This window comes from Archocentrus centrarchus, chromosome 11, assembly GCF_007364275.1.
Source record: "Archocentrus centrarchus isolate MPI-CPG fArcCen1 chromosome 11, fArcCen1, whole genome shotgun sequence".
Classification (NCBI taxonomy): Eukaryota; Metazoa; Chordata; class Actinopteri; order Cichliformes; family Cichlidae; genus Archocentrus; species Archocentrus centrarchus.
This window is the reverse complement of record NC_044356.1, coordinates 33,305,885-33,321,924: the sequence shown is the minus strand read 5'-3', so window position 1 is coordinate 33,321,924 and position 16,040 is coordinate 33,305,885. Positions and strand designations below refer to the sequence as shown.

General features: G+C 49.7%; 1 gene segment (V, D, J or C); it reads left to right on the top strand.

Annotated features, from left to right (window-relative positions):
• The first annotated feature begins 113 nt into the window (after window positions 1-113).
• LOC115788820 (Ig kappa-b4 chain C region-like) lies at window positions 114-15,786 on the top strand. The segment is given in 2 exon segments: window positions 114-139; window positions 15,365-15,786. A coding segment is annotated over 1 exon segment (258 nt).
• The last annotated feature ends 254 nt before the right edge of the window (window positions 15,787-16,040 follow it).

Genomic DNA, 16,040 nt, shown 5'->3' with positions numbered 1-16,040 from the left:
TCCTTCATGTTGTTGAGTTTGTTTGTCTCAGAGTCAGAGAGCCGTGTCTCTGTGCAGTCAGAGGTTTTTGTACGGCGGCTCAGTGAGTTTGTATCACTGTGGTGGACGTTTGGTGGAGGAACCAGACTGGATGTTGGAAGTAAGTTTATTCTGTTTTTTCTTTTTAAGTAAATATGTGTAAGTGTGAATGTTAACAGTATTGATGTAGTAGTATTAATATTCCCATTATACCATGGTGGCTGACCTCATCAGCTTTGCCTAAACTTTATGTCAACATTTGAGTCAAACTGAAATGAATGTGATGTGTAAATAATATAAACTTTAATCATGCTGTGATTGTTTTCTAGTTTTCCTCCACAGTTACTGTTGTTAGGATGAATTAACTGTTACTGTCCTCATGTAAAACTGGACAGAGTGAAGATAAAGATGTTTTTATTGTGTCAGATATGATTTCAAATTTAGTCTGAAATCTTGAAATTGTTCAAAAACTGATTAAAATCCACATGAAGTAAGTGGTGGTATGAAGTTTTTATCTCTACCAAGTAGTGTATTACACAGAACAGATGATTTTTAAGCTAAACTTGTTTTATAAATGTTGTCACATCTGCTGCTTTTACTTCCAGAGTAGTTTGAACATATTTCAGGTCAAACTGTGATGATTCTCTCTGTGCTGATGTGCATGAGAGCTTTCTTAAAGGAAGTGAAACAATGTGTTGGGGGGCAGGCTGCCTCCTCTACACTACTAATGCCAGATTATCGAATGGGGAACCGCAGCAGGTGATCGGTCAGAACCACACGGATGTCTTTCCTGGAATGCTTTATTTTCACCACCAAGGCAGGTACAGCTGTTCCTAGCTCTACCAGGTTGTGGACGCATAGGGTCAGTAGTATAGGTCTGTGGGGGTAGATGCATAGTAGGGGTGCAGGTGTGTGGGTGTTTGTGTGGTTTGAAATAGATGCACACAGTTCGCTGGCCGCTGCACCAATCTCCCTCTGGGTTGACAGTCGGTGTTCTTCACCCGTTCCGCTCGTAGCTGACACAGCTGAACTACCGCGTCCTGTGTAGCTCACGCACAGGCGACTCTCAATCCCTCCGCTGTCACCAGGAAGAGAGCGAGCCAGATCTCCCAATACTTCCGGTGCCGAATCTCCCCCAGGACAGCCTTTTTTACAGCCGCCCCCAGATTTCTGAAGGAAATCTGTACATCCAAAAAAAGGGGGGCCCTCCACCGTTCTCCTTGTCGAAGGGTAGTATCTATTCCAGGATAGCTGGGAGCTGGATGAGCCGGGTGACAGGGCGAGTGGGAATTGAGGATCCACAATGAGGACCGTCTTGCCAGGCTGCAAGTCTGGATTCTCTGTATTCCACTTCTGCCGGGCTTGAAGACCAGGCAGATAGAATCTGATAAAGTGTTTCCAGAAATGATCGGCCAGCAGCTGGCTATGGCGCCAACATTTACTGCTCAGGCGCTCTGAGGAAGGGTATACCACCTGTGGGAGGGAGGCATCCCGACGTCCGATTAGCAAGGTATTAGGTGTGACCGGGTCCAGGTCAGCGATGTCTGTCGAAGCGTAGCCTAAGGGTTTGGAGTTAAGGATTCCTTCAATCTCCACTAACAGAATCCTCAATACCTCTTCAGTTACTGACTGGGCTCCCAGTGTTACTTGAAGTGCTTGCTTCACGGATCGTATCTCACGTTCCCAACAGCCCCCAAAGTGGGGCGCATTAGGCGGGTTGAACCTCTACCGTATCTGCTGAGGGCCCAGCTGGGTCTGGAGGTCTGGTGCGAGGGCCATGAAAGCCTCCTGCAGTTCTCGATCGCTCCCTCTAAAATTGGTTCCTTGGTCGGAGAGTAGCTCGAAAGGTTTGCCTCTTCTGGCTATGAAACGTCTTAATGCCATCAGGAAGGCATCTGTATCCAGGTGCGAGAGCAGATCAATATGTACAGCCCTGGTGGTCATGCATTTAAACAGAACCCTCCAGGGCTTATCGGTCCTCCTACCGATCTTTACCAAGTAGGGCCCGAAGCAATCGACTCCTGTAGAGTAGAAGCCATTCTAGGGACTTGTGGCTTGGCCCTCCATTTCTGACACTCAGAGCACTTCCTTTGGAGATGCTGGATGGCCTCCCTGCCTCCTGGGATCCAATATTTACGACGAATCTCAGCGAAGACTCTCTCCAGTCCTGGGTGATGCAATCGTTGGTCATAGTCCTGGATCAGCAAACGGGTGATCGGATGTTTGGCATCCAGTACAACTGGATGCACCGCATCTGGCTCTAGCTGACTACTGTGGTGAAGACGACGCCCCACCTGGATGAGCGGGTCACCAGTTTCAAATTCAGGGGCCAGGGTAATCTGGCGGCTGTTCTTAGCGACTGGCTTACCGGCTTGTAGTTGGGCGTAATCCGTGGGGAAGCAATCCAGCTGCACCTGACGTAGCAAGGATTGCTGAGCTTGGTGGTAATCCTCAGCCGTGGCACTAGTCAAGGCCGCCCCGTGGAGGCTCTGGATAGCGGCGGCGAGCAGCTCGCTGAAGGTAGAGAACTGGGTCACATCAGGCAGGGGACCCCCCCCGGTAGTAAGACCGCAGAAAACTGTTATTTTTCCTCGCATTCCTCTGCACGAATCTGAAGAGGCGGAGTTGACGACCATATGTCTGGGCTACTCCCCAGGAACCCCGGCCTGTTAGGTTCGGACCACCGTTGAATAAAGAAAGACACAGAAACCCGTAGTTGGTCTTTTTATCTGCAGGGAGAGTCTCAGTCAGCTAACACTCATGTGCCTCTGAAAGAGAGTCTGACTTCCTTCTTCCTGCCGGTGCTTTTATTTTAGCATCACGTAAGTGTGTGTGGGGGGTGTGTGTATGTGTGTGTGACGTCAGGAAACAGGCGTTACCTGCTTTCCTCACCTGGAGGGTCCAGGTGTATGAGAGTATGTTTTGTGCTTACAGTCTGATGGTCATGTGCATGTTTATGATGAACACATTGTGATACATAGAAAAACAGTTAAACGTTTATCTATTCTAACAATTCCTCCCTGTTTATCATGAACATAGCACATACAATCCTGAATGAGGTTGAGGCGAAAAACCTGTCATGCGGCTGTCTATCCTTCTTTTGACCCAAAGTCGCTTTCTATTCTTTCAAGACAGGAAAATTCCTCAACGGCCCCGCCGCTCACGGCAGCCACTGCTAGTCAGTCTCACTCGGGGAAGCACCTACATACATTTGCAAAAATTAAACATTAGTTTGAAAACCAGTTTACATCCACCCCCACCACTTGGTCTCCCATTTTCAATGGGGGTTTCATATTTGGTCTTCTGTTTCACCCTCCTGCACACCCTGCACAAGGGTATACTGATAGAAAGCCGAAATTAAAACATTTGTTATCATTTTCCTTAAACATGGAACAATACAACTGAAAAATAAACAAAAGAGTAGCAGAATGACCCCTGGTGGCACTAAGACTTTCAGCAGAATTTGCCACCAGGCTCCAGTAGTCAGCCAAGAGAGCCAATCCAGATTCCCTCCAGGTGTCTGCCGTTCTACATACTGCTGCAGGGTGTCTAAGTCAGACAAAGCAGTGTGGATACTCCCCCCATCACCGTTTTCATCAGGGATGAAGGTGCAACAAGTCTGTCCAATAATCTTGCATACTCCTCCTTGCGGGGCAGCCAGCAAGTCCAAAACCACTCTGTTCTGCATCACCATTGCACGCAAGGCGCTCAACTCCCGTGAAGTTCCTTTGCCTAAAGTTCTTGTGGCGTTTATCAGACGGAGTAGGGCGTACCTGTTTATCTCGACATGGTCCCGAACCAGTCCAACTCCGACCCATGGAAACAGGCTCTGTCCTATCTTTTTCCCGGTTCCCCATATTCTCCATTCCTTGGGAACATCCTCGACCCGTTCAGTCACTTCACGGCGGTGCCTGCTGGTTGTGCTTGTTCTTTGCATAAAGAACACATGGTCTGATAATGATGCTATGGTGCACAGTCCATTCCAGTCAGGTGGTAAGGAGACATAGGCTTTGTGTCCACATACAAAATACCAGCCCGTCAGTACCCGGGTTCCTTTAGGCCCAGGGGCTATGCGGGAGCAGTAACTCTGACTTCCATCTTCCAGCGGTAACGAGCGGTTGGTCATCGCACATGCTGCCTCTTGGAGCGTACTGTTCTTTGCACACGTGGGATTCTGGAGGCAGTACATGCACTTCGTCTCGTTCTGTCGTGGACAGTAGGAAAACGTACTGTTACACAACGTGTGAGGCAGCTTCCCCACCTCTCGGGATCCATTGTTAACCACGCATGCTGGAAAAGCCTTTCTGGGAAGATGGGTTAGCATTAATACTTCTGGTAGTGCTACGGACAGCTGTGGCCATGCTACCAAATCTTCATTTGGGGTACATTCAGCTCTAGTGATCGGTGTTTTGGCCCAATTGATTTTTAATGGTTGACTGAAGTTAGAGTTCTGCCACAGTTTACCACTTCCTGGGTGGGTTGACAGGCCGTACAGGCACCATGACTTTGTCCACCTGACATTATATGGCCTGAGGCCTGAATTATGGGCTGCTACTGGCATGTGGGAGCACACATAGCAATTGGTGTAGTTTCTATTATAAGCTGTTGCGTTCATCAGTCGCCACCATTCGTTGGTTGCGTAGGCATGTGGGTACTTGAGGTGGTTCAGTGGTGTTGCAGTTGCGATGGTCATCAATGCGCCCAGGGTCCAGATCCAGTTCCACGTGGTCATTGCACGTGAATGAGTCATCCCTATTTAGTGGGGGGTTCAGTTGTTTTCTTCACGGGTTTGAGACGAAAGTGGCCTAGGGCTCACTTCCCCCTTTGAAGCCCGACTTCCGCCCCCTACTCAGCGTTGATTGGCTCAATCCTTTTGCAATGGCTGAGGTGTATCCACGTGGATCTCTCTGCTATTTTGACTGCAGTTGGTGTGGTCAGTAGTACTTTGTAGGGTCCGTCCCACCGGGGTTGGTTCCAGCACTTCTTCTTAATCACTCTGACCAGGACCCAGTCTCCCACCGCCACCGGATGTTCCTGTGGAGAAGCAGAAAGGCCTTCCGGCAGTTTATTTGTATCAACAACATTTTTGCTTTGGAACAACTTTCTCATCCAATCACTTAAGTCTGTCTCTTCCTCTGCTTGTTGTTCTTCTGTGTATACTGGGAGTCTAAAAGGTCGGCCAAACAATGCCTCATAGGGGGTTATCCCTGTGTTGTTGGGGGTCACATGCATGTATGTTTTTACTAAGTCTATGCATTCTACCCAGGGCCTTCCCGTTTCTGCCATACATTTCCTTAGTCTGTTTTTTACTGTACCATTCGTTCTTTCAACGAGTCCAGCGCTTTGCGGATGATAAGAGCAGTGATTTTTTAGCTGTACCCCTAGGTTTTGCGATACTTTGCTCACTATTTCATTTACGAAATGTGGGCCATTGTCGCTCCACAGTTTTTCAGGTACCCCATACGTGGGTACAATAGTTTTGCACAGAGTTTTTGCTACTGTGAGTGCGTCCGCTTTCACTGCTGGAATTATTTCGACCCACTTAGTCAGAGGATCTATTAACACTAAGCAATACTTATAGGTCTTACATGGGTTTAGCTCTATAAAATCCATGTGCAGAAATTGGAATGGGTAGCTGGGGGTAGGAAAGGTCCCTCGCATTGGCCTTATGTTGCCTTGGGGGTTATTCTTACAACAGATGATGCATGCCCTACAAAACTGTTTTGAGTAATTATTGAAGCCTTTAGTATAGAAATGCTTATTTATAATATTCACCATACCCCCTGTTGACACATGTGTTAAACCATGTGTCAATATGGCTGCTGTTTTGAACAGTGACCTAGGAAGTACAGGTTTTCCATTTATGTGGTACAGCTGGTTTAGTTTAGATGCCCCATCCTTTAGCCATTGCTCTATTTCAGGTTTAGGAGCTTGCTGCTGCATGTCGTGCAGCACGTCGGTTCACAAGGGTTCCACAATTGTTGTATAAGCATCTGAGGTGCCATATTTACCACTTGCAGACAGTTTTGCCACTTTGTCAGCGTAGTTGTTTCCCAGTACTACCAAGTCTGTGCCTGTTTTGTGTGCCGCGCATTTACAAATAGCCAGGGCTGATGGCAGTTTTATGGCTGCTAATAGGTTTTTTAACAGTTCAGCATGTTTCACTGGCTTTCCTGTAGAGGTCAGCATTCCCCTTCTCGCCCACTGCGCTGCAAACAAATGTACGGCAGAAAAGGCATACTGGCTGTCGGTGTAAATCGTGACTACTTTACCTGCATAATGCTTGCATGCTTCGGTTAATGCGATTAACTCGGCTGCTTGAGCAGAGAGGTGTGAGGGCAGTTTCTCAGCTTTGATTATGGTGGTATTGGTGACTATAGCTTAGCCCGTGTCTGTTTTGTTTCTATCATTTTTCCGGCTTGAGCCATCCACAAACACAACGTGGCCTCTCGCCAGTGGTTCGTCTTGCAAGTCTAATCTGGGCTTACTGGTTTGTTCCGCCAGCACTTTGCAGTCATGAGGGTCGCCGTCATGTGGCGTTGGTAGTAGAGTGGCTGGGTTTAGAGTGGTGCAGCGCTCTATAGTTATGTGTGGTTGCGATAACAGGAGAGCTATGCAGCTCAAGTGTCTGGCTGGAGATAAGAATGTCATTTTGCTCTGTAAGAGCAAAACTGATACTGCATGTGGCACTTTAAGTGTAATTGAGTGGAAAAGCACCAGTTCTCTGGAGGCGTCAACAGCGAGTGCTGCTGCACATACTGCTTGCACGCAATGTGGTAATGCTCGTGAGACTGCATCTAGGCGTTTGGAGTAATAAGCGATTGGCCTTAATTTATCTCCAAAAGACTGTAACAGAGCTGAAGTCATAAAGCCATCCTTGCAATCTACAGTCTGGACAAAATCTTTTTTGTAATTTGGAAGAGGCAGCACTAGGTCTGTTACCAGTGCTTCTTTTACTCTTGTGAAAGCTTCTGCAGCGTCTGTTGTCCATTGTATGACATCTGTCATTGCCATGGGGTTGTCGTATATTAGGGAGAGCAATGGTTGCGTCAGTTGGGCATAATTAGGGATCCATGCTCTGCAATAATTACATAGTCCTAAAAAGGCCATCATTTGCTTCTTGGTTTTTGGTTTAGGTGTTTGTGCTAGTGATGATTTTCTTGTCTCTAGCAGTCTCTGCCCTTCTTGTGTGAGTGTGTGCCCCAAATACTTTACCTCCTGTTTCACCCACTGTAACTTGTCCAAGCTGACTTTGTTACCCGTGTCAGCTAGGTGTTGTAATACTCTGAGAGATTGCTGTCTGCAGTGCTCTTCAGAGTCTGATGCTACTAGAATGTCATCCACGTATGTCAGAACTTGAGAGTGTGGTGAGATTGGCATGGCTGACAGACAGTTACTAATTTCCTGGGAAAATATGGTCGGACTATCGGTGAAGCCTTGCGCAAGCCTACTGTATGCAAATTTTTTCCCTTTGAAAGTGAACGCAAACCAATCTTGGGAGTCTGGATGCAGTGGGATTGAAAAGAAAGCATTGCTCAAGTCTATCACTGAGAACCATTTTTTATCTGGAGTGAGTTGATTCAACAATGTGTGGGGGTCTGGGACACATGGGGCTCTGGATTGCACAGCTTCATTGACAGCACGCAGGTCCTGTACTAGCCTCCACTTTTCTGTTCCTATTTTCTTAACAGGAAATATTGGAGTGTTACATTTAGCGTCTGGCATTTCTATTATTATTCCAGCTTTGATCATGTCAGTTATTACTGGCTCAATCCCTGCTTGGGCGTCTGGTTTCAGGGGGTATTGCCTCACAATTGGCCTGTAAGCAGTTTTGGGTTTGATGATTACTGGTCGCGCAGTCTTAAGAAGACCTACATCGGATGGCCCTTTGGACCACAGATGGTCTGGAACGTCTTTTAGTTCGGGATGGTCCTGTAAGCTGACAAAGGATCATGCCTGATCTACAACGCCTGTGTCCGGGAATGGCAAAGCTGGACTCCAGTAATAATGTTTTCCTTCTTCTTCTTAATTGTGATGTAGTTCACTAATAGTCTTGGCTTGCATGCCGGTGGGTGTTGGGATAACAGCTATTTTCAGTTTGGCCATCATATCTCTACCTAGTAGATTTACTGGACATTCTGGGCTTAAGACCACTGTCCCTCTGACCTCCATGTCCAGTTCAGAATTGTAAATTTGTACTGGGCTGGATAGTGACAGAGTACTCAGGTGTCCATTAGCTGATTTCACGTATACTTTATCTCTTGTTGGTTTGCGGTTTGGGAACGGTTCTCTAATTACTGTTCGGTCTGCCCCTGTGTCACACAAAAACTCTAAGTCTTTGCCATTTACTGTGAGTATTATTGTGGGTTTTTCACCTGGCTTGGAAAGCATGGCCAGTATGCTTTGGAAATCCACAGTGATTTCCTGGCCATGTTCTCGTGGTTCCTGGTCTAGTCATGCTATGTTGTGGTCGCTGTCATAGTCAGGATTGTATGGGGGGTCTCTCCTGCCTTTCCTGTGACCTGTCCTTTGCCGTCTTCTGTCCCTCCTTTCCCTCAGGCAGTCCCTGGCGAAGTGACCTCTCCGGCCACAATTGTAACATTCATCACTTTTGGCTTTCCCCTTCTGGTGTTGAAACCTTTTCCCTTGGCTGCTCTGAGAAGGGGCGACGAGAAACACTTGGGAGTCCTGTGGCATAGTGTCGGTCATGAACGCGCTACTGCCCCCCCTGATTTAGATTTTTCGCCTTTTTTTCTCTGTATCACTCCCTCTGCGTGTGTTGCCCAGTTCATAATTTCATTTACATTAGCTGTTGAGTGATTTACAAAGTGTTTTCGAATAAAATCAGAATATTTGGGCTGAAATCCTGACATTAGTGCTAGTTTTAGGTGTTGTTGGTAGGGGTTGTTTGGTTCTGTACTTTCAGGAATGCCGCTGTGGGCTTTAAAAACTGCTTCCAGGCGACCTTGGTACTCGTACACATCTTCACCCTCCTTTTGTCTGCATTGGTTAATTTTGTCATAATTTGGGGGTGGCACTAGGGCCTGTTTTGTTCTCAAAATTACTCCTTCCATCCCTTGCCGTAAGATTTCTGAATTATGCCTTAAAATGTTGCCGCCCTCATCTCTTCCTGTGAAGGTGTCCCTTACTCTTCCCCACTCGTGTTTAAAATGGTTGCGGAACACACGAAACATTTCATCCCCATTCAGGTTAAACGAGGTTTGTAATCCCCTTATATCTGTCGCCCATTGCTCTATGTCAATTTTGTGTGGGGTTAAGCCTCTAACGGCCTCTTGCATTTCAGTTTCAGTCCAAGGTCGGTAAACCAAAATAGTAGGAGGTTGAGGGGCGCTCGCTGTCCCTATGTTTGGGTTCGCGACTTGGAGCATTGGGAAGGTTTGTGTCACTGGTTCCAGTGCGGGTGGGGGCCCTCCACAATTGAAACAATCCCTTTCATGCCCGTACTCTGATAAAATGGGATAACCTGCTGGCTTAGGTGTGGCATGCACATCTATGTGCGCCAGTGTTTTAAGTTCCCCATTTCTGGTGCGGCTCGCAATGGGAGAAAAAGCTGCGGGAGAAACAGCTGTTAAGCCTTCCCTTGCTTGGGTCTCATGTTGTTTTGTCCCACTAGCTCCTCCCCCCTGTAAACATGGCGCGGCTTGTTTTACGCCGTTAGCTCCTCCCCACGCTAAACATGGCTCGGCTCCGGGTGCCGCAGGGTCAGGCCCACTACGGTCTTGCTGGGATCTACATACAATGTGAGTTTCCTCATCTGCCTTTATTACAGCTGCATGCACGTGTGTGGGTGGTTTTGCTGCTGTGGCTTTTGCCTTCCGCTGTTCCTGTCGGCGTTTAGCTTGTAACAGCCACAACTTAGCACACTGCAGTTCCAACTGCGCCTTTTTGCAAAATGCTGCTTTTTGTTGCAGCTGTGTTACTAAGTTTTCACATTCTGTCACTACCAACTTTCCCTTAAACCCATATTTTTTCTTCCATTTAGTTATATATTGAGTTGACCCTTGTTTATGCCATTCCATAAATTTTACATCGCCCTCATTTCGACGAGGACTTACCCATTGTTCCCGACGTACAATCGGCCTTTGCTTTGTCTCGTACAGACCACGTGTCTTTATTGAGACCTAAACCCAAATCCGCCCTTCACTGTGTACTTCAACAGACCATGAAGTTGAAAACCGTTAGATTTTCTTCATGCTGCTGCTTCCACTTCAATGGCGGCTTTCACTCTCAGTCACTCACTTTCACACACACACATACGCGTATTTATGGCGCCTATTTTAAATCTTTGTTTACGGTGAGAACACCAAAATTCCAAATTAAGGCCAAATTAAAAATTCTCCGTTGGGCGGGAGTTACCAATTTACTTTCTCCTTTCGGCGAGAACACCTACGGTACCGTTTTATGCTTTATTTGCTTTTCCCTGAAAAGCTAACTTTCCCTGAAAGTTACTTCGGCCGGTGCCCCTCGTGAACCCTGTTCTGAGGGCGCTTTTCCCTGAAAAGCGTACTTTCCCTGAAAGTTACAACGGCCGGTTACCTCATGAACCCGGTTCGGAGGACGTATACTACAGTTTTCCCTGAAAAGCCAACTTTCCCTGAAAGTTATCCTGGCAATACGACCCGGTCCGACTCAGTAGTGTACGATTTGTTTGTGCTTTTCCCTGAAAAGCTCCGGCCGGTTACCTCACGAACCCGGTTCGGAGGACGTAGACTACAGTTTTCCCTGAAAAGCCAACTTTCCCTTAAAGTTATAATGGCAATCGGACCCGGTCTGACTCAGTAGTCCACGTTTTGTCCTACCTGGTTTCTGTCGTCTTCACTTGGTGGATCAGGTCTCGAGGAAAGCGTTCCCAGCGACCGCGGAGAAACCTATGAAGCCGGGCCTGGCGACAAACGTCATGCCCCAGGTCTTTTGTGCAGCGCCTCTATTGCAGCTGGCTGTCCGGACAGTCTGCCGGCGTCCCTCCGTAGTCGTTGGGAAAACCTCCTCACTGCCCGCCCGGCTCTCGAAGGACCAAAAAATGTTAGGTTCGGACCACCGTTGAATAAAGAAAGACACAGAAACCCGTAGTTGGTCTTTTTACCTGCAGGGAGAGTCTCAGTCAGCTAACACTCACGTGCCTCTGAAAGAGAGTCTGACTTCCTTCTTCCTGCCGGTGCTTTTATTTTAGCATCACGTAAGTGTGTGTGGGGGGTGTGTGTATGTGTGTGTGATGTCAGGAAACAGGCGTTACCTGCTTTCCTCACCTGGAGGGTCCAGGTGTATGAGAGTATGTTTTGTGCTTACAGTCTGATGGTCATGTGCATGTTTATGATGAACACATTGTGATACATATAGAAAAACAGTTACATGTTTATCTATTCTAACACGGCCCACGGGCCCACCGACTCTCGGGTGTTAGGGTGGAAATGGTAGCCTAGGGCAGACTCAGCCTGGCCAGGGTGCCCTTGGGCTATCCATCTCTCGGCACCTGCCGATCTCAGCTCCGCTGGGAGGTGACGGATGGTGTCCAGATGCGTACTAGCCCACTGGCGCAGCTCAAAGCCCCCCTCCGCCAGAAGAGACTGCAACTGACGGATAATAGCCCTAGCCTGGTCCACTGAGGCCACACTATGTAGACAGTTGTCCACATAGAAGTGCCTTAGTACCGCGTTCCTCACTGGATCACCGGGCCTCGTGTGGTCGGTAATGTGCCTCTACAGGGGGTAGATCGCACAGCAGGGGCTACAGGTCGTACCGAAGGGAAGCACGGCCCATTGATAAACCTTGGGCAGTTCGTCCCGTTTGAGGTCTCTCCCCACAAAGCGGAGTAAAGGTTGATCTGCTGGCAAAAGTCTAACCTGATGAAACATGCCCTTTATGTCACTGCTAAAGGCTACGCTGTGTTCTCTGAAATGCAGGAGAACGGCGAGTAGGGTAGGGCCGAGCGCTGGGCCAGGAAGCAGAAGCCCATTCAGATCGACCCCTTTGAATTGGAAAGAGCAGTTGAAAACCACTCGATGCTTGCCATTGTGCTCAACCAGGTGATGCGGGATGTACCAACTATTAACACTCTGGCCCTGGTCAAGTGGTAGCTTGACGACATAACCGGCCTGCACGAGTCGTTGGATCTCGGCGTTGTAGACTCGGGCTATGTCGGGGGTCTTAGCCAAATGCCTCTCAGTACTCCTGAGCTGAGGCAACACCGCCTCCTTAGGTGCCCACAGGTTCGGGAAGTTTCGGACGCGCAGTAGAGGGGTAGCATAACGGTAAATGCCGTTAACCTCGACCCGCACTGTCCCTTGCTCCAAACTGCTAAGAGCCTCCTGATCCTGTCGCGACCTCATACTAGCCTTCTCATTTCGCCATGGCAGCACATCCAACTGCCACAGTTTCTCGACATGCTGCTGAATGTCAGCTGGTGGGGCTCGATAACTGGTGAACAGGCAGTGCTGCTCACGAAGATACGCCTTGATGTTATGGGTTGGCCCCTGTAGCGTCCACCCGAGGCGAGTGCGGACTGCCACAGGTGCCCCGGGGGGCCCCAGGACTACCGACTCAACCGGGGTCACCAGGTGGGGGTAGTCTGAGCCAATCAGCAGCAATGGGACAATATCTTTGAATGATGGGATAGGTACCCCTTTCAGATGCCGGTACTTGCGCTTCAACGCCTTAACCGGATAGGTGTGCTGCCCTAGTCCCAGCTTCGGTGCCGTGAAGGCCCCTTCTATGCGGTACACCTTATCTGGACAGCCCAATGGCGAGATGGAAAACGTGACTGATGCTCCCGTAAGCACATGCTGCTCCTGTCTCACCGTCCGCAAGGGCAGATCCTCAGGCTGACCCTGGAGCCCCAGTTGCTGTACAGCTGGGTCCAGCAGTAAGGTGCGTTCTGACCCGTCGTCCAGCACTGCGTAAGCCTCCAAGGTTTGATTGCCATGCCGCAGAATGACCTTGGTGACTTTGAGTAACACGCGGAACCCCTGCGGGGGTTTGCCGATGTAGAACACCTCCTCTACCACTGGGGTAGGTGTGGACTCACTGGCCTCTGCCGCCCCAATGTCCGACCTCTTCTCGCCTCCATCCTTTTTCCCACTGGCTGGTGCATTAAGATAATGCAGGGCGAGGAGATGCCTATTATTACAGGACTTACAGAGCATCTTCATGTTGCAGTCTGAGGCTCTGTGCTCCCTACCACACCTCCAGCAACGGTTATTCTCCTTTATCCAACTACGCTTCTGCGCTGTGCTCAGATACTTAAAGTTTGAGCAGTTATTCAGCGAATGCTTGTCATTGTCGCAGAATGGGCAGAATTTCTTCACACTTTGGCCTAGCCCTTTAGCTGCACCTCCCACAGTTTTAGTTTCGGTACCTACCATGAGAATGGAAGCCTTAGTAGGTGACCTCGTAGCAGGCCTGAGGTCTTTGGGCCTTGTATCAACGTCTTTCTTGGGGCGGTACTGCACGATATCCTCCTGGATCTGGAGCTCTAACCAGTGAGCCAGATCCCAAAGCATGGGGATTGGGATCCGCAGAGGGTGTATATACCGTCTAAACCCAGATCTGAGCTCATGCGGTAACTTACCCAGCAGGCGGGTGACATGTGAACCACAGTCCAGCTTCACCCATCCTTTCTGCCCCAGCTGCTCTAACATGCTCACCAGCGAGCGGACATTCAAGGCAAACAACCTAAAGGATTTAATGTCCCCACTTAGGATGCTGGGTCCATCCATGAGCGATGCGCTGCAGAGCAAGCTGGTGCGGCTGCCCATATTGCCGATTCAAGGCGGCCATAGTGTCCATAAAGGGGTAATCCAAATTGGTGTAGGAATCTGCGACTAGCAGTGCCTCTTCCAATTTCAGATGGTCGACTAATATCTGGAACTTAAAGCGTTCTGAAACTCCCTCTGGCAGCAGGTTCTCCAGAGCCATTCGGAGTCTCGCAAACTCCCCGGGGTTCGGGCGGCTGAAACCGGGATGGTAGGCACCGGCCCCCTATACACGCTCTCTCGCCTACCCGGTGGGCCCATGTATTGGAAGCTGGATTGGTGCCACTCCGGTCCATGACCCGGACCCCACCCCCGTTCAGGGCTGTAGCCCCGTCTCTGCTCGGGGGAGTCCCTGCGCCGCCATTCCTGGCCATCACTGGTGTAATACTCCCCTCCTGTACTGGGTACCCTACGTGAAGCGTAGGGCTCCGCGCGCCCTGGGTCAGACGTGAAGTCCAGTATCGCCCAGTATTCGCCGGGACCTCTGACCGCATGCTGTGGATATTATGCGGCCTCACTAAGAAAACCCTCTGGAGAGCCTGGCCGCGAGGCTGTGGCTCTAAAGCCGGAACCCGTACTGTGCCGTGTCCCCTGGGGAGCCCCCTGCCGATATCCCTCCACCAAGCCGCCATGCTCAAGCTTGACCCTAAGCTGCTCGTTTTGGAGTCTCAGCTTCTCCACCGATGCTAGAAGGCTGTCCCTCTCCAGTTCGAGATCGTGACGTTCTCTCTTCCACTGCTCTGGGCTATGGGGTTCCTGGCTAATCGGGGAGGCTGAGCGTGTGAAGTATCTGGTGTGGTGGTCTTCATCTCCCAACTTGTCCTGCATTGAGGAAGGAGTTTCCATGCCTGGTGGTGGCCCTGATCTGGCTGGGAACACAGATCGGTCATCGTCGTCCGGATATGCGGGGAGGGATTGTTGCCTCCTGACACGCACACCCACCTCGTCCTCCTGTGCTGTAGACATCCTTATCTGCTGTAGAATCCCTATCCGGCTCGAAGGACCACTTGTTGGGGGGCAGGCTGCCTCCTCTACACTACTAATGCCGGATTATCGAATGGGTAACCGCAGCAGGTGATCGGTCAGAACCACACGGATGTCTTTCTTGGAATGCTTTATTTTCACCACCAAGGCAGGTACAGCTGTTCCTAGCTCCACCAGGTTGTGGACGCATAGGGTCAGTAGTATGGGTCTGCTGGGGTAGATGCGTAGTAGGGGTGCAGGTGTGTGGGTGTTTGTGTGGTTTGAAATAGACGCACACAGTTCGCTGGCCGCTGCACCAATCTCCCTCTGGGTTGACAGTCGGTGTTCTTCACCCGTTCCGCTCGTAGCTGACACAGCTGAACTACCGCGTCCTGTGTAGCTCACGCGCAGGCGACTCTCAATCCCTCCGCCGTCACCAGGAAGAGCGCGAGCCAGATCTCGAGATACTTCCGGTGCCGAATCTCCCCCAGGACAGCCTTTTTTACACAATGTGTGAGTGAGTGACTGATGGAGCAGAAACATCTGGCAGAAACTTCTTCAAGGAGAACATCAAGTTGTGGTTCCTGTGCTCTAAGCTGATTGGTGTCTCCTAGGTGATGTGCGCCCCGCCCTGAATGTGCTGGGTCCCTCCAGTGAGGAGCTGCAGCAGGGGAAGGCCACGCTCATGTGTTTGGCCAACAAGGGCTTCCCCTCAGACTGGAGGCTGTCCTGGAAGATGAGCCACAGCAGTGGCAGCATCAGAGGGGAGGAGAGCAGGACTCCCGCAGTGCTGCACAATGACGGCCGCTACAGCTGGAGCAGCACCCTGACACTCACTGCAGACCAGTGGGGGAAGGTGGGCTCTGTGACCTGTGAGGCCACCCAGGGCTCCCAGGCTCTGGTCTCAGAGACACTGAGGAGAGACCAGTGTTCCCAGTCCTGATGTGACTCACTGGGACTCTGATCCTGTTTTTCTTCAGCTACTGCTCTCTGTGTGCTCCAACTCTCTCTGTCTCTTTCTTTCTTTTTCTTCTCACATTAAAAGCAAAAAATTAACAGGATCATGATCTCTGACAGTCAGTATTTTTTTAAGTAATGAACTTGTCTTGATACAGGTTCATTCGTGTGTGTGTGTGTGTGTGTGTGTGTGTGTGTGTGTGTGTGTGTGTGTGTGTGTGTGTGTGTGTGTGTGTGTGTGTGTGTGTCCTCAGTGAACTGTATCAGTCTCTGCAGTATCTTCCAGCTGCAGCAGTCAGTTCACTTTCTGTTCAGTCTGACTGAGGGAGGTTT